The 19214-nt window shown below is 35.1% G+C and overlaps 1 protein-coding gene and 1 long non-coding RNA gene across 3 annotated transcripts; both read right to left on the reverse strand.

Annotated features, from left to right (window-relative positions):
- Positions 1 to 236: 236 nt before the first annotated feature.
- Positions 237 to 4436, reverse strand: LOC107818603 (DExH-box ATP-dependent RNA helicase DExH18, mitochondrial). The gene is made up of 2 exons (XM_016644641.2): positions 2063 to 4436; positions 237 to 929 (listed from the first exon to the last, which is right to left on the reverse strand). Exons 1-2 carry the CDS (start codon positions 4282 to 4284, stop codon positions 872 to 874), a joined length of 2280 nt encoding a protein of 759 aa, XP_016500127.2. The 5' UTR covers positions 4285 to 4436; the 3' UTR covers positions 237 to 871.
- A 3139-nt stretch (positions 4437 to 7575) lies between these two features.
- Positions 7576 to 11173, reverse strand: LOC107818602 (uncharacterized). Of its 2 annotated transcripts, XR_012698201.1 has the most exons (3): positions 11066 to 11173; positions 8641 to 8683; positions 7707 to 8260 (listed from the first exon to the last, which is right to left on the reverse strand). It is a non-coding gene; the product is annotated as an uncharacterized LOC107818602 (long non-coding RNA). The 2 variants fall into 2 exon arrangements; XR_012698200.1 differs by lacking the exon at positions 11066 to 11173 and having other exon boundaries at positions 7576 to 8260; positions 8641 to 10122.
- Between the last annotated feature and the right edge of the window lie 8041 nt (positions 11174 to 19214).

Genomic DNA, 19214 nt, shown 5'->3' on the forward strand with positions numbered 1-19214 from the left:
GGATTATTAACAGATGGAACTTCTATCACTTTCCCATGGTTTATTGAAAAATATTGTCATCTCAAATCATTTAACCATTGGTAATTGATAAATTTTAGGGGTAAATATCAGATGCGAGTAAGTATTTACCTTCCTAGCCACATCAATTATGTGTAAGCGTTTGCAATGTTACGTGCCAGAAAACCTCCTAATTCACACACATCAAATTCCAAAATAGGTAAAAGCAAAGACAATTCCACAGGAAAAGACTAAACTTGTAGCCATTATTCTTTATCACAGAGCCAGAAATGTTCAGAGAATTCCCTCAGAACAAAGAACAATAAACATGCATGTTATACACAGAACAACTACATATGAGACTTTTGAGATAACTACATATGAGACTTTCATCCAATAGTCATCAGTGGCAATGAGAAAGTAAAGCTCGCCTAACAAATAAACGTACTAAGCATCAGAATCCTCCACCTTACCTCAATTCTGATGTTGCTAGATTTTGACGCAGCTTCTATGTATTCGGATCACATACTCTTTAAGTCATTAAATCTCCATTAGCTTCACTCCAGTAGTCAATGATTGAACAAGTCATTTCAGTACAACTGTAGCCAACAAACGGGGCAGAGACCCTCTGTTCCGAATCGTTCATTCCTTTAATGAACATGATGCATTATGACTAAACATGTGAATTTACTTTAAAAAAAATAACAATGCATCCTCGCAGGGACCTAAATGCGATAACATCTGGACGAAGCTTGCGTCTTCTTGCCTGTCATATTCTAAATCTAGTCTGCTATATCTGGGAGCTGTACAAGACTATCTGCTTTGCCGGATGCCCGTACAAGTCTATAGTACAAGAACCGCCAAACTAGCACTATTATGCTGCAACCTTCTCCAGCTGCTGCTGGTGAGACAAAGATGTTTCCTGTCTTCTCCTGAAAATGGAATCAAATGAGTAAGCAAATTCCTGACGTCTTAGGATTGGCTCTCGCAGGTAAAATGTGTATAGTTCTGACATAGTAGCATAAACAAAACAACAACAAACCCAGTGTAATCCCACAAGTGGGGTCTGGGGAGGGTAGTAGCAGACCTTACCTGAAGGTAGAGAGGTTGTTTTTGATAGACCCTAAGCTAAAGAAACACTAAACAAGAAGTGACTAACAGTAACAACACAGGAAAAAAAACAAAGACAAGACATAGTAGCATAAGGTAATATGATAAACAAAGGATGCAACAAACATAACTTTAACTGTAAACTGTTTGAGTAGCAAAACATTGGCATAAACCTCTAGAGGCCTTTCTGTTAATGACTTGTATATGAGGAGTAAATTTTGGAAATGATCAAAGATTAAGCAAAGACATTAATGCACCTCCTCAACCTATCATCTCTTCATGCAATATACTTCTAATGCAAATAAGATTCCGTTAGCGCCAAGTAAGATACCGATTCCTGTGGCCCCGCAGTTTTTTCCTCTCTCATGCTGGTTAGAAGAAGAAGCGGGTCCTAGCAGGAATAAACTGTGTTGGTCTTTGCAAGCATGGTATCGAGTACAAGTAATAAGAATCCTAATATTTTTTTTGAGAATATAAGAAACCTAATATTATTGTGCAGTAAAATGTACTCGGTGATTTTACCTCTAGAATCAGTCGTATTAGTCATTGCTTTTCGCCAGAGGAATCTCAATTCTCAAGGAAAACGGATTAAAATGACCAATTCATTTCTATGCCCAGGTTACAGAATCAGATATTAAAGCTACAAATTTTAATACTTCAGTGGAGAATGAAGAGTAAAGATGAAATAGCTTGAATGGCCAATCATATCACCTCCACAATTGCAATGATTTTGGAAGTATCTCGTTAAGTGATAATTAGGTGATCATAACAAAATACGAAAAATAATAGAAGGTAATAATTGCCTTTACCAATTCATGAGAGGGGCATGAGTTCGACTCATCCGGCATAATTTAGATGTCATTTTGCGTATATTATTTAAATTGCTCAAATAAAGTTCGAGAAAGAAATAACCAATTGCGGACCAAAAAGAATTCAATGGAACTTAACAACTGACCTTGGCCTTTCATTACCACCATCCTTCTCCTGGCCTTTTTGTTTCCCGGAATTCCTTGACTCTGGTTTCCACCGAGCATTTGCTAGTGATTCACCTAGTAACTCAGCAATCCCTGTTGCCATTGCCTCAGCCTTTTTGAAATATGGAAATTTGTCGTTCTCAAAGTGATTAGATAACCACATATACATGGACAACACTTGGTGCCTAGTCTCAAGATCCAGGAGCTCCGAATCATTACGAGCAGAACATTTTGGCATGCCCATTGCTATATTAACAGGCAGCTCTTGTGCATACGATGACGCAAACTTCAGAAGATGGTACATTGCTTTTGGGTCTCTAATGTTAACAGGAGCAAAGCAAAAATTGAAACGATCTTCAAGAGATAATCCTTGAACTTTCTCCAGCATATTAGCTATCTTTTTTATGTGGTTATACTGGCACAAGAAATAAGAACCGTCCAAACGGCAATTTTCACCAAACCTATCAAGCAGCTCGGAGAATGTAGAATTTGGAATTTGCCCCGCAAATAACTCAACCTGCTCATAGAAAGGAAAGAGACCAACTTTGTGAACTTCGTCAAATGGCTTCTTCAGACACTCGATTAAATAGTCCAAATCTTCCAGCTGTAAAGTGGTGGTTAGTCCTTCAGGATAGCGACTTCCCCTCCGACCAGCTCTTCCGGCAATCTGCTTCACCTGTGACGAGGGAACAGGAACAATCTTGTCACCATTGTACTTTGACAGGGTGTTGAAGATGATTCTTCGAATGTTCAGGTTTAAACCCATTCCGACTGCATCGCTGGCAACCAAGACATCAAACTCATTGTTCGGATCGTTAAATAAGGTAGCTTGCTGTCTTCGAGTTTCTGGTGGTAAGGCACCATATATTACACAACAACGGTGATTAGTATGCTTCTCAATCGCCAATTTTACCTCAAATATTTCTCTCCTTGAAAAAGCAACAACACAATCCCCTGACCTCACGTTTTTCAGATCACCTAAAAGAGTCTTGGCTTCAACCACCAATGGCTTAAACCTCTCATAATGTTGTTCTACCAACTCATCCCCAGTTTCAGAACAGATTTTGCGAACAATATCCAGTACACTTGGATCTCCACAAACATGTATCTCGTCAGCCTTTAACCCTAGTAGAGCCCTTGTCCATGCATAACCTCTATGCGAGTCCGCCATCATTTGGATTTCATCAATAACTGCTACATCATACATCTCATCAGTTGAAACCATCTCAACCGTGCAAGCAACGTGATTAGAAAATGGGACATGCTTCTTCTCCTGCCCTGTAAGAAGACTACAATATACTCCTAATCCATTCACCTTATCGAAAACCTCCATAGCCAACAATCTTAGAGGACTACAATAAATTCCCTTCTTCGCTTCCATGAACCTTTGCAATGCGTTATATGTTTTACCACTATTTGTGGGACCACAATGATATATGATCTTGCGTTTCATCGCCCTGGCAAATGGAAACCAAGTATGAGGTTTTGTCAAATCTGCCGACTCAACCATTTTCCTGAAATTCTTTATCTCATCAGGAAACTCTTCTAAGCAAAACTCCACGAAGATCGGAAATAGAAACTTCTCAGCCTCAATGCACGGACCAAGCGACACTAAGTACTTCGCAATATCAACCTTACACTTCTTAAAGAAAAAGTTACGAAACTTATGCGCTGCTGTAGGAAAGAATGCAGCCCCAATATACACAGCTAGAGCCTGATTTGAAGCCCATCCGGACTTAGCAAAACATCTAAAAATCTCAATCAAAACATCCCAATCGGCTCGCGCTTGCTTTTCCCCCTTGGAAGCATCCCTAAGCTCCTTATATATTTCGACCGGATCACGACTAGCTATTTGAACAAAATTCAATCTTTTCTCAGACCCTAACGTTCCATTTTCACACTCATTCTCTTCAACATCCAAATTACAAAGTTCTGATTCATTATCTTCATTTTCCACCACTGTGGAAAAAGGGTGTCCATAAAAATTAAAAAGATCAAACCTTTTCCATTGATTAAACCATAAAGGTGAAAATCGAGGTGGGGTTGGTAAAGGGTGTCCACAAATGTGAAAATCTTGGATTTTTTTCGGTTCTGTGAAATGGGTATGTAGGAATCTACTGGAAACTGAGAAAAATCTAAACTTTGAACTGTTATTATTGTTTAAATATAGATAAAGGAGATTTCTTGCTGGTCCTCTTGCCATTAGGAGTTAAAAGATTATTGCTTTAAGAATGTAATATGCATAGAGCAAAAAGTTAAATTTATAGAGAAGCTAAAAATTACAAGAGTTAGGGAGTTATTGAATTAGCAATAGAAGCATACCTCGAGGAAGACGGAAGGATTGAAAAGAGAAGCTGGATTGGAGGGAAAAGAGTGGTGAAGTTTGTCCACACCAAAAACCCTATGGAGGTTGGATACAGTGGACAAAAACGAAAAAGAAAAATTTTCTTCTCGCAGGCGGTTATTCGGGAAATAGTATAGCTGCGGGTACGGGTACTTTTTTATTATTATTATTATTATTATTATTATTATTATTATTATTATTATTATTATTGTTGTTGTTGTTATTATTATCGTTGTTGCTGTTGTTGTTTAATAAATATATTTGACGTATTTTTGAGTTGAGTTTAATTGAGCAAATAGGATGCTTACGGCGGACCATAACTTATTTAAGATTGTTGTTATGGCGATGATATAATAGTAGTGATAATAATAAAAGTAAATAATGAGAAGTATGTTATTAACTTTTATATTTCTAGTGGAGAAAATATGCTAAGGAACTAAAATTCGGGAGAATTTTTTTCTCAATCATGAACAAAATTTTCCATTTAATTTTGAAAGATAATATTTTATTCACGACGAAAATAAAATAAAATGCTGATATTTTGTTGCGAGTAAGGAGTTTGCAACTTATTGCTGAAATTGTAAAGTATCATAATTTATACATCATTAACAACAACAATAATATACCCAATATTATCCCATATCGTGGGGTCTATGAAGGGTAATGTGTACACAAGTCTTACCCCTATCTTGTGAGGATAGAGAGGTTACTTCTAATAGACCATCCGCTAAGGAAAGCATAAGCACCACATTAATAAAAATATAGACAAGAAGGGACAACACCAAAAAGCCATATAGAAGCCGAATAAAAACAACAAGATAATAAGGTGATCAACAATAAAAGAAAACAACGGTTAGTCATAAAAACCTACTACCAATAGAAAGCGAGACTGCGCGTCAATACTACTGTTATAAACACTCTAGACTACCCGGAGGCGGACCCAGAATTTAAATTCTATGGGTTCAACTTTTAAGGTTCTTAGTATTGAACCCATTATATCCTAAAGTTATGGGTTTATATCTATAATTTATTATATTTTTAGTATTTTTTATATATAAATTTGTGCTCTGTGTCGAAAGTTATGGGTTCAATTCAATCCGGTGTTATAGAGCTACATCCGCCCCTGAGACTACCTAGTCTACTACCCTAATCCTCGATCTTCATACCTTCCTATCAAGGGTCATGTCATCGGTCAACTGAAGTTGCGCCATGTCTTGCCTAATCACATCTCTCCACCTCTTCTTTGGCCTACCTCCACCTATCTGTAAGCAGTGGCGAAGCCAGGTTTTCATTAAGCAGGGTCAAAATATAAAGAAATAAACTCACAAAGAAGCCAAAGGGTATCAATATGTAGCATATATACATATTTTTAAAATATTACCTAGCTACACAGTATAAATTTGCGACGAAGGGATGTCGGTTAACACCCTTGAGTACATGTGGCTCCGCCACTATCCGTAAGTCCTCTAATGTCAATCTCTCACACCTCCTCACCGAGGCGCCTGTGCTCCTCCTCCTCACATGACCAAACCACCTAAGCCGCGCTTTCTCGCATCTTGTCCTCAATAAGGCCACATCCACCTTGTCACGAATAACCTCATTTCTAATCCTATCTAACCTGGTGTGCCCGCACATTCATCTCTGCTACCTTTATCTTCTGGACATGAGCAATCTTGACTGGCCAACACTCAGCCCCATACAACATCGTTGGTCTGATCACCACTCTGTAGAACTTACCTTTAAGCTTCGATGGCACCTTCCTGTCACACAAAACACCGGAAGTGAGTCTCCATTTCCTTCATCCCACCCCAATACGATGTGTGACATCTTCATCAACCTCCTCATCCCCTGAATATTAAACCCAAAGTACTTAAAACTTCCTCTCCTAGGGATGACATGCGAGTCGAGCCTCACCTCCCCTTCCCCCTTGAGTCTCACCACTAAACTTACACTCCAAGTATTCTTTCTTGGTCCTGCTCAACTTGAAACCTTTAGACTCCAGGGTCTGCCTCCATACCTCTAAGTGCGTGTTCACACCGCCTCGCATCTCGTCAATCAATACAATATCATCTGCAAATAGTATGCACCATGGCACCTCCCCTTGAATGTGGCATGTCAGTACATCCATCGCCAGGGCAAACAAAAAAAAGTTGAGTTACTAAATACAACATCATATGCACCATTAAGTTATTAATAAATTCTACTATAAGCTATTACAAGTATTAAATCTTAAATTTTTTTCTTAAATAACAACACTGTATTTTGGGATTCAAATTTTTTGGGGGAGGGGATGTAGTTCTTCTAAAAAAAATGTAAACGAAAAACAATAGAGTCAGGAGTTAATGAGTCAATTTGACATCATGATTGAACTGAAAACCCAGACCAAGAGGTTGTGAGTTCGAGTCTCCCCAAGAGCAAGGTGGGAAATTCTTAAAGGGAAAGATGTCGGGGGCCTATTTGGAAACAACCTCTCTACCCCAGGGTAGGAGTAAAGTCTGCGTACACACTACCCTTATCAGACCCTACTAAGTGGGATTATATTGGGTTGTTGTGGTTGTTGATTGAACTGAAAACCTTGACAATTTGACCACTTTTGCTTTCAAAACTATAAAGAGTAAGAGGCTTGATCAAATAAGCAATTTTTTACCAAAGTTACTTCTACTAAAAGAGGCCTTTCTATAAATGAGCTTTAATAATTCTATGATGGTATAGGTTTATTTCAGCAAATAATTTGAGAATGGTCATAAGCTTATAACCGAGAAATATTGGCCAAAACAAAATATTCAAGAAAAATTTCACCTTGTATGTAGTTTCTAAATCTTGTTATTTCAAATGGCTTTATAGCAATATCTATAACCAATGTTTTCGGATGAAGGGCTACTAATTAGCAACTCTTAATGCAGAGGTTTACAGCTACTTAGAAGCGCAAGACTTTAAGTTCTATGCACTAATCGTGTTAAAAATATTTATATGATTATTTATAATTATATCTCTACGATAAACATTACTATTGGTGATCATAGAAATAACAAGTTATCTGCTATAATAGGATAAACTGCACTGATAATGTAAAAAAACTTTTACATTGTCAGTATATATTACTTCAATTCATATTCTAATATCACGATTGAATTCACAACATACACAAAGTGTAACACAAATGAATCACTCTGCTGTATCAAGATTTGGTTAAACATCAATATAATTTTATCATCATTTTCAAGGATGAATTCAAGTTATAACCATACAAAATTGTGAAAAAACAGGTAGAGAATGATCTTATATAAATTGTGTGCATGATCTCATCAAGACACTAAAGGTCCTGCAACAGCAAGCTCCAAGAAGTTGACATCATGGACTTTGAAACCAAAAGTTGATATCACTTTGAATCTTCATCTGTTGCCTTTGAGCAAGATGCGATGCCAGTTTGCTTGTACGAGCCTTCCCAATTTTGTCCATCGAAACATTTGATCTCAACATGAGTTAAGGTACCAGGATCAACACACCTTAACGTAACAGCTATTCCATCTGGATTCGATCGTGGAATGTAGAAAGACGTTATGCCACAAACTTTGCAGAAGGTGTGCTTAGCTGTATGAGTCCCAAATGTATAAGTTGTAATGAACTCCTTGGAGTCGCCAAGAAGTTCAAATCACTCTGAGGGAACTATGAAGTGTGTGTTTCTTCTCATGGAACAGTCAGAGCAGTTACAATCCCAGGCCACAACGCTAGATGGTGCATAGACTCGCCATCTAACTCTTTTACAGTGACATCCGCCAGTATGTAGTAACAGCTCAGAATCCATTCTTCAGAATTATCAATACCTGCACCGACTCTGCAACAGACAACATATATTACTTATTTCATAATCTGCAAACGACAAATCTAAGGAATTATCGTACTAGCAGGCAAAAATTAGTATCTCCTTATATCTAAACTTGGCACGTGTTGCTTCAATTAAAGCTGATATGTAGAAATTCCAGAAGGAATTAGCATGTGAAAACTGAAAATGGATATTTACTAAAAGTGTTTGTACATATATTTTATCTGCAAACCTTATAATGGACTCTCTTTTCGATGATGAAATTTAAAAACACAGCTCTTTTGTGTAAATGAAATATATGAGAAAACTCTTTTTAGTATGATCAGAATGGAATGATGTGCTCTGACAGTCATTTCGAATAGAAATGTCTGCTGAAACTAGTTTCTACTTACAAGTTCCAGAAAACGAGCTTGACGATATCCAACAAAGAACTTCCTGTGCAAATAGAACAAAAAAGATAAAAGGTATTCATGATTTAAGAACTGATATTGCATTATACTGCGCTTTATTATAAGGATACAAAATCTCAGCAACAAAAACTTTAAACTTCAAGAATTATAAGAATCTTAACATGCAAAAGTTAAAGCATTAAACAAAATAGACATGCATATAATTCTTTGCGGTTAATGATTTCGGATCAAAATAAAGCTTATGAGACATGGCAGTTGTAGACAACAGAAAATCCAATCAGAACCACCATGGGCAGGCTTTCCTATTAGTTTAAGCCAGCTAAGCAACAACAACAACCCAACGTAATCCCACTAGTGGGATCTGGGGAGGGTAGAATGTAAGCAGAACTTACCCCTACCCGAATATTGTCAAACGGGATTGATGCAACACATAGATTGTGTTTAACCAGCATATTTTGCTTAAGATGAGCAAAATAGAAGATATTCATCATCAGAGAAAAGCGATGACAATCCAAGATCCATAGTGAGCTCATTTGTACCTCGTCTTTAGAATTGATCAAAAACAAGTAGGCTCAAAAAGCATACCAAGGAAGGTATTTTTACGAAAAACTATATTAATCATAGAAGTATCAGAAACTCATTCCTATCAATTCAAAGTCTTCCCTCCTTCCCCTCGAACACTTCTTTTTAAACAGACCGGATATATCAAATCAATCAATCAACTATGCCTCAATATTGAACGAGTTCTTAACAAAGAACATGTCTTCCTTTTATCTCTCATGTATGTATTTTGTGAAGCTTGAAAGGAATTAATGGTACATCTGATTATTCAGATAGCTTTAGTGAACCCATGTATGATACAGAGGAGCCATTGTAGAAAGCTATTACTTTCATGATTCTTTATGTTGTGCTAGTGAAATACCAAATGTATAAGCATGGGTGAAATTTCTGTTGCTAAATGCAGTTCACACATGAATGAGTCGCTGAAGATAGCCAATACACTTATGATTGATGATGTCGTGTATCCAAATTGAAGCATCTATTAGCAGTTTGGATACTAAATCCATGGCGGCTAAATGCATATCAGTGGGCTAAAGCAACCACTGGCTGCGATCAACAATAGGAGTGTTAATGTCTTCCCTTTGTTGTCCTAAACAACCATACAGAAATAACCAAAAGCATATAGGATGGACAAAACCAAGCGAAGTAAGAAGAAAGAGAAGTAATAAGCCTTTGACTATGCCGCTTGTCTGCAATCTGCACTATGATTTTGTTGCGAAAACATTAGGGAGCTCAGCCCTTGATCTTAGCCAATATCTAGATGCTCTGCTGTATATATGTGGAAATAATTTTCAACACAACAACATACCCAATATAATCCCACATAGGGAGGTCCGGGGAAGGTAATGTGTAGGCAGACCTTACTCCTACCTTCTGAACATAAAGGGGTTGTTTCCAATAGACCCTCAGCTCAGGAGTGGAAAAATTTTCAACTAAGATCAAAATTAGAACGACTTCTGTTTCATCTCTCTGAGTTAGCGGTAAAAGTTTTAACTGAACTTATAATCTAAGGAGTTTAATAGTGTCAAATCCAGCCATGCAGTGGTAGAAAAGATGGTAAGCGATCCGCTGAAACAGCTCAGACTATTCTCAAGTTGAGCGCATAAAAATTCTTTACACTTTCCATCTATATTGCGCGGACTCTACAAAACAGCTGCCGCACCCGTGTCGGATCCTCCAAAAATGCACTACTCTTGGAGGATCCGGCACGCGCCATCGACATTTTCGGAGAGTCCGAGCAACATAGCTCTCCGTAGATACAACTTACATTCTAACCTAATCATTAACTTGATAGGAAATAGGAAATCACCATAAAAGAATGCACTTTCACTGCTTAAAAATATTTTTCCAGCCTATTCTTATTGCAGTCGTCTACTGTCACACTACAACAACAACAACAACCCAGTAAAATCACACAATTGGGGTCTGGGGAGGTAGTATGTATGCATAAGGTTGTTTCCAATAGACCCTCGGTTCAAGAAGACAGAGTCCACTGTCACAATCTTTGTATATATTCAAGCATGGTAAAAAGTTTAGCATATAATTAGTGTACATGTTCTTCGCTCAAACACGAATAAACATACAACAACTCCAAAATTTTACGGTTCATCCTACTGGTAACTTAAACTTGGAGCAGAAGTACAACTGCCGAACTGTTCAAGTGAGAAAAAAAATGAACTTGGAGAGGATAATCACATCTATAAATGGGATACAAATTGCAATCACAAAGATATAATCAAAACAATTTAAGCAATATGAGCATATGACACAAATTTTCAAATAAAAAAGAAATAAATACTAGTTCGAATCTTCAAATTAGAGATTTTGAGAGCAAACAAGAAATTACCTAGTACCTATAGAAACTTAACTACCCAACAAGTTGAACATAGCAGGTATAAATTCATAAATAGTACACCATTTTCTTCGACACCAAAATTGAAACTCTTGTTTTTTTTTTTTTTTTTTTTTTGGTAAAAAATTTGGAAAAAATAAATTTCTCTGAAGGCAATCATCTGGGCCGGGCCTATATCATTGCCGATCCAGTGTCAAAGCAAGAAAGAATAGTCCACTAATTAGGTGTTTGGCCCAGTTTTGCAGATCAACAGACTTGTGGGCCAATGGGCCTACTCTGACATTTGTTTTGGGTGAAATTCAAAAATAGCGAGATTTATAAGTGGTAATTGAAAAATAGCTACCGTTTTAAAAATAATTGAAATTTAGCAACTTTTTATGTAAAGATAAATCTGAACGAAAACATTGTTCAAAATTCGAAAAATATTCCAGCATGGAGTTCCAGCATAATATACTGGTCCAGCATAATATGTTAGAAGCTTATTAACAGGTGTTCCAATTTCCAGTATATTATGCTGGAAATTTTCGTGTGTTGGAGTTCCAGCACGATATGTTGGAAGTTCATACACATGTGCACCAGTCTCCAGTATATTATGCTGGAACTTTCCGTGTTGCGGCAAAATAGTGGCTATTTTTCAATAACTTTGCAAATGCTGGCTATTTTTCAATGATCAGTCCGAAAACTGGCTAGCCCGTGCTATTTTTACATTTGTTTTAGAACGAAGAAATTAAGGAAAAATGACATTGTATATATAGCCGCTGTAAAAATAATATATATATATATATATATATATATATATATACACACACACATTATGTATGTTATATACAAAAATTAAGCAAATTTTATACATTTTTTCGGCTACCAGATCACATACTTATTCTGAATCTACTAACATAAATCCTGGATTTGCTTCTAGCAATCACATTCTTATGTCTTATTTTGGAAAAGCGTCAATCAACTTCGTATTCAGTCAAATATCACATATAACACGGGGACAGAAGAAATAGCTTTCAATGACATCCATGCATTATATTGTCTCAATCGTAATAATTATAACTTATAAATACAATTAAATTGTTCAAACTCAGTTGAATTAATATTCAAACTTCTCTCTCCTAGGTCCCTTTTTCTTTCTCTTAAATTAGAGGATAAGCATTGGAAAATTAATGATGCATAATTATATGTGAATGGGTTAGATAACGTGGTCCAAAATGGCATGCAAATATTTAGTATAGCAATATGGGCAATATGCATGTATTTAAATTGGTTTAAAATATGGTCCTAAAATTCTTTAAAGGAACTGAACTGGAGATTAATTGTGAGACATTGACTATCTCTACTCTAATGACTGATGTTGATGGAAAATACTTACATTTCGACTAGGAATTTCATTAATAACTGGTCGTTTTGATCCTTTTTGGAACAACTCGTTACTTCTACAAAATAAAAAATCTGGAAAATAGCTTACTGTAGATAGAGGCGGAGTCAGGATTTCAAATTTATGGGTTCAGGATTCTAATCGTTTTAAGTTACTGGATTATAAATTAATAATTTATACATATTTAATAGATTTTGAAGACAAATACAGAGTTGGAATCAAAGCTATTGAGTTCAGCCGAACCTGCTCCCGACACTCTAGTTCTGCCGCTCGTTGTAGAATTGATGGGTCTGATATAGTTGCAAGGTTCCAACCAACATGCACATTGAAAGAGATTTTATTTATGGAAAATTAACGAGTCTTCTCAATATTGTTCGTGTAGTACATTTATGAGTTTAAGTTTTGTTTCCCAATAATGCATAAAGTTTTTATATCATCAGTTAAGTTAACCTACAATAAAGCACAATTTTTTTCCCTATAATACCGATTAAAGTAATCCGAAAAAATAACAATAACTTGTTATAATCGATTTAATTTCAATATCAAGAGTATTGCATATATAAGTTTGAAAGGGTGCATCCATAAATTTTTAAAATCTCATAAGCTCCATGTCAAATATTCAGACAAAAACATCTAGAAAATCTTCATATACATTAAGCTATTATAATTCATCCAACACTTAATCTGTCGCTAAATTGATCATAACTAATCGAATTTTCTGATAATCTATCGCTAAGCAAAAATAGCAACGAACTTTAATGTTTAGCTACAGAATTTGTCCGTCGCTAATTCTTGTATTTTTAGTAGATATAATGCAAAATAATATAATGGAGACAAAGTGCCTAATGGGCGGATTATTTTTTTCCTTGTATTTATCCGGTTGGTATGCAATATAAACAAAATATTTACATATTCATATAAAAAATAAAAAATGAGAAGAATATACTAAAATTATAATCCTTGACACGAATGCTAATTTTAGTCACTAGGTTAAGAAGTTGTTCCCCTAGACCTTAGCCTTAGGGCAGGTCCCTACCATCAATTGACCAAGACAATAATAAAAAATCTTAACAGGAATTTATTATTTTAGTTCATTGAACGAGAATGCTCGAGTGCGTAATAATAAATTATATTTTCTTTTTATCATTTGTAATGTAGTGAGAATGTCAGACAACACAACAAACATTCTGCAGATTATTTTTTATTTATTTAAAAAAAAAAAAAGAGAATCTTATTAGGTTACAGTTCTTATCTTGAAGACTGTCGTTAGCTAATGGATTTCTTAAAAAAGATACGTATCTTTATAACAATAGTCGTCCCAATTCACTATTTACTTTTTATAATCAGTATATATAAATTATAGAATAATTATATATTTTTTATATTTATTATATATATTTGTCGATTATTTTTAATTTAAGCGGTTGATAGACAAATATTTAAATTTCAGGTAGAAGTAAGGTCCGCCTACACACTACCATTTGCAGACCCCACTTGTGGAATTATATTGGGTATGTTGTTGTTGTAGTAGTAATTTGGACAAATATTTAGATTAACTCTTCTTAAAAGTAATAAATGTAGTTTCTTTTATTTAGTAGATAATTTAATCATATGGAGCTAAATAAAGGATACATCTTTTGGTGGTACAATGAATTATTTCGTAAAGAAAATAGTGACATTCAAAAAATAATAAAAAAATGATTCAAATTTGTCCATGTACTATTTGATGTATAATTGTAATTTTACTTTCCATTCTCGAACTCACTTTGTTGTTATATTTTATTCATGCTTTTATTGTTAGCAGATCCATCATAAAATTAAATGGGTGGATTTTATTTGTCCAAATATATATACTTCAAGGAAAAATATCCAAATTCAACCCTTTATTTTGACTAAAATCTAAAATTATCGTCATGTTGGAGCTTTATTAGGGGTCAAGTGTACAAACGAATATTTATTTTAATGAAAAGGGTAAATTAGATTATAACGGAGGAAAAAAGTTACTTAATTTTGAATAATACTAGGACAAATTCGAGCCATTTTTCCAAGAGAAAAAAAATTAAATTAAAGATACCATTGGAATTGGAAAAATTTTGATAGGATTATTCAAATATTGTAGGATTCTAACATCATGAATTTGTATAACTAAACTAATGATATCATAAAAATAAATTATTTAAGCAATTCAATCAAGCAAGAAAACTTATAATTTAGTGTACTTGTTCAAATTCCTTCAACAGTTCGATGCACAAAGTATTTCGCATTCAGTTATTTAAGCAGGATCCGAGAAAGAACCGCACCCAAGGAGGGCGCTCGTCTCCCTTAGTGTACTTGTTCCAAACTCCATGGCTGCAAAATCTAAGGTTTTAATTTCTTCTTTTATTTTCCCTATATTGCAATCCACTCAGAAAAATTATATATCTAAAAATTTAACATTAGTCATAGTACCAATAAGTGATCATCATGTCTCATTTAAGGGAGGCAGCAACTTGAATGGATAAAACTTGACCTGCCACAGAGTTTGTTGCATGCATTCATTTTCAAATTTATTGTTAATTCAATGCTCAATTCGGACTAATTCAATAGTTTTTGCTTAAACTTTTTATTTATATTAAAAAAGCTATTAAATATATAAAAATATTTAATTGCATATTCAATAACTAAAACGAACTAAGGTTCAATGACAAAATCTGAACCCATAAACTTCAACTCCTAGCGCCGCCTCTATATAAAAAATGGTCAATGGATTTTTGGTTCAAAGTTCCAACTTTGCAATGTAATTTTTTTTGGTCTATTTGGAATTTTGAATTCAGTTTCTCTTTGGTACTTTCTCATATTCTTTTAGCATTTTATGTATTTTAACAAGTTTAAATTTTGTTCACTAATAATATATATACAGATTTTCTTACCCTATGATCAAGTTAAGTTAATTACTACAATAGTAATTAACTCTTTATAGAAAGTATAATATAGTAATTAACTTGAGATATAGAATAATTTTTTTGTAGCAAACTAAATTGCATTCAAACCTAAAAGTATATCTTTATTGTTAAAAGATTATACATAATTTGAACCTTTTATTTCTAAAGCAATATAAAGGATTATATATCTTGTTAAGATTACCCCAACTTAACCACCAACCACCACTGGAGCGGAGACACAAGCTGCCCTACGGTTCGGCCGAACCCAATAACTTTTAGTTAAACAGTATAAATCTAGAATCCAGTCATTTGAAGTCGTGATCCAAAAATCCTGAACCCATAAAATTAAAATCCTGGCTTTGCCTCTGCCAACCACTAACCTCCAAAAAGTTTTTTATTTAAAGAAAATTAAAATAAATATTTTCCCATACTTAATTATGTTGCATTAGAGCTTGTGGTAATTGGACAATAATTTTTATTCGTCTTGGTTAATATAGTTTCTTGCCACAATCGACAAGGTAGAGTTAGCCTTTAGGTTGCGAGTTCGACCAACTTCAATAGCTTCAGTCGAAATTTTGTATTTGTCAATTTATTGAATAAATACAAATTATTATAAAGTTATAACTCGAACTCATAAGCTTCAAATCCTCATCCGCCTCTAATAGCGACTCGTGCTAAGTTAGAAATATATCCCTATCTTTTCTTGTTATTAATAAATGAAACAACAAAGCTTGGCCCAAAATTTCGTCCCTCGTTATTTTTGTCGAAGTACATTAATTAAGATATGCCCACCCCAGAAAAATACACTATTCATATATTTTATAAAGTTAAGAAAAGTTTATGTTACTATCTTCCCAAGGGAGAATCTTCCACCAATTTCTCTACATCTGTCCAAGACAATTAATAAAAAAAGTTGAAATTAACAAGAAAATATTAATGGTGTTTATTACTTGTTATGTCGAGGAAGAGGCAAACCCGAAAATAAAGAAGATAAAGAACACCAAATTTTAACGTGAAAAACCCTTCAAATCGAAGGTAAAAACCACGGGATCACAAAGATCCAAAAAGCTCAACTATAACAATAAGAGGGTTACAAAAGTTCTCCAAATTGGCTACACAACAAGTGTCAAACACGGAGTAACAATAGCAATAAGAGCAACAACTAATCAATTGAAGAAAAAATATAATCCACAAAAACGAAGCTGCTTTCAAGGCTCGAAATAAGATGCTACGAGCCTCCAAATCCGATATTCACCGTTCAAATCTAAGACCAAGATGTTACAAACACTCAATCAAAATTTCAGCCCGATCCAACGGTTAACGAATTGGTAAACGTGATTTGAAGTTGGCTGGTCGGAATAAAAATCTGCAGCAAAACAAATATTTTTCTTCTCTCTTCTCTCTTGACGAAATCTCTCTCAAAAACCACTCTTATGTGCTTAAGTCTTTCAAAGACTTGTATCAATAAGCCTAGAATAATTCTCCAAGGTTGTCATATTTATAGATCATGAGTGGTGCTTTCTCTTAAAGCCAAAACCCACTCAAAATAGGAATAAACCGAATCCAATTCCAAATAGGAATGGAAAACAAAAGAGAATAGGATTAGGTCATTGGGCCTTTGGCTGGACAACATGGACATGTGCCCAACAAACTCCCCCTCCAGCCAAGGGGCCAAATGTGTCTTTAAGTAGAGGAACTATTGACATGCTCCATGCCTGCCAATTTTCTACAAAATTCATATTTATCTGTAACCACCGCCTTTGTCAGCATATCCGAAGGATTTTCATCAGTGCGTATCTTCTCAACCTCAAATAATTTCTCTTCCACGACCATTCTTATCCAATGATACTTTCTATTTATATGTTTGGTCTTAGAATGAAAAGTGGAGTGCTTGGTAAGACAGATAGTACTCTGATTATCACAAAATAAGATGTACCTTGGCTGCTCAAAGTCAAGATCATTAATAAACTCCTTCATCCATAATAGTTCTTTCGCACCTTCTGTGATAGCAATATATTCGGCTTCTGTGGTGGATAGAGCTATGCACTTTTGTAGTCTAGGTTGCCAAGAAACAACTCCCCCTGCAAAAGTGATCAAATAACCAGAGGTGGATCTTGAATTATCAAGATTGCCTCCTAAATCAGAGTCTGTGTAACAAACAAGTTCAGGCTTGCCATTGCCAAAGCACAACTTCAAATCTGCAGTACCTTTCAAATACCTTAATATCCAGAATCTACTATTCATCATAAAACCTTCATCCCAAATTGTTAGGTATTTGCCATAATTTTCTTACCATATTTGGTTTTCCTATTTGTTGAAGGAAACGACAATATACTTACCTTAATTGGGTTTCTTTTTTGTAGAAAGAAATTATAATTCTCCTATACTTGGCTAGTCCTTTTTCTTGTAGGAAAAGGTTTGGACTTCTATAAATTGAGGATCCGTCCTTCTCATTCAGTAGCATCCACAATGTAGCCATAAGGGGCTTGAGAGTCAAGTTTAGGGGGAGAACTTTATGGGACAAGTGTTAGTGTGTCACTTGTGTTTGCCTCTTCGTGAGGTTGTTCTCTCGATATTTTGTACTCTCTTTTTATATAGTGGATTGCTCATCTCCGCCGTGGATATAGGTCAGTTGACCGAACCACGTTAAATGTTTGTGTCTCTTTTGGTATATTTCTCTTTTGTTGTCTGACTTATCATCGTTCAAGATTTGCTTTGCTAGCTTCCGCACGACACCTGATTTTTTCGGTCCTAACAAGTGGTATCAGAGCCAGCTTCGAGCGAGATTCAAGACAGGTTCATCTTGGAGGGTTTAGTTCTAGCCACAACATATTTGACGATAATCGTAATTTTTTTCTGAGAAATTTGACCGGTGTGCAACGCACGTTGAGACAAACTTTGTGGTGGAGATTTGGAGATGCGACCTGTTGAAGGTTATGTGAAGAAGGTGGATCAAGTTTATTTTGTCAGAAAAATCCGGCCAAGGGGGAGAATTGTTAGGTGTTTGCCATAATTTTCTTACCATATTTGGTTTTCCTATTTGTTGAAGGAAACGGCAATATAATTACCTTAATTGGGTTTTCCTTTTTGTAGAAGGAAATTATAATTCTCCTATACTTGGCTAGTCCTTTTTCTTGTAAGAAAAGATTTGAACTTCTATAAATTGAGGATCCGTCATTCTCATTCAGTAGCATCCACAATGTAGCCATAGGGGGCTTGAGAGTCGTGTTTAGGGGGAGAATTTTATGGGACGTGTGTTAGTGTGTCACTTGTGTTTGCTTCTTCGTGAGGTTGTTCTCTTGATATTTTGTACTCTCTTTTTATATAGTGGATTGCTCATCTTCGCCGTGAATGTAGGTCAGTTGACCGAACCACGTTAAATGTTTGTGTCTCTTTTGATATATTTCTCTTTTATTGTCTGACTTATCGTCGTTCAAGATTTGTTTTGCTTGAAATTAGCAAGAAAAAATTAATGGTATCAAATAAGTCATTAAGTATACTGAATTTAGTTTGAGTCTCTATATCCTACACTACTTTAAAAAAAATAAATTTATACCCAGTTCAAAACTTCACCCCTTGGAAAAGAACCGATAGCCAAAGAAAACCCAACGGGGGTTATTGCCTAATAGATTAACCTTTAAACTAACTACTCAAAACAAATAAAATATTTTTGTTCTTTGCTTTATTTGTCTGTCAATTTCCTAATACTAACACTACTTCCTAGAATCAAATGAAAATCTGTTTGTCTTTTTCCAAGGATCTTAATCCATCAAGAGAACTGTCTAGATTTTCTGTCGTCGGGAAAAGTTCTCTATTTTCTGTTATTTTTATAAGGCTATTT

The sequence above is a fragment of the Nicotiana tabacum genome, chromosome 13 (assembly GCF_000715075.1).
Source record: "Nicotiana tabacum cultivar K326 chromosome 13, ASM71507v2, whole genome shotgun sequence".
NCBI lineage: Eukaryota > Viridiplantae > Streptophyta > Magnoliopsida > Solanales > Solanaceae > Nicotiana > Nicotiana tabacum.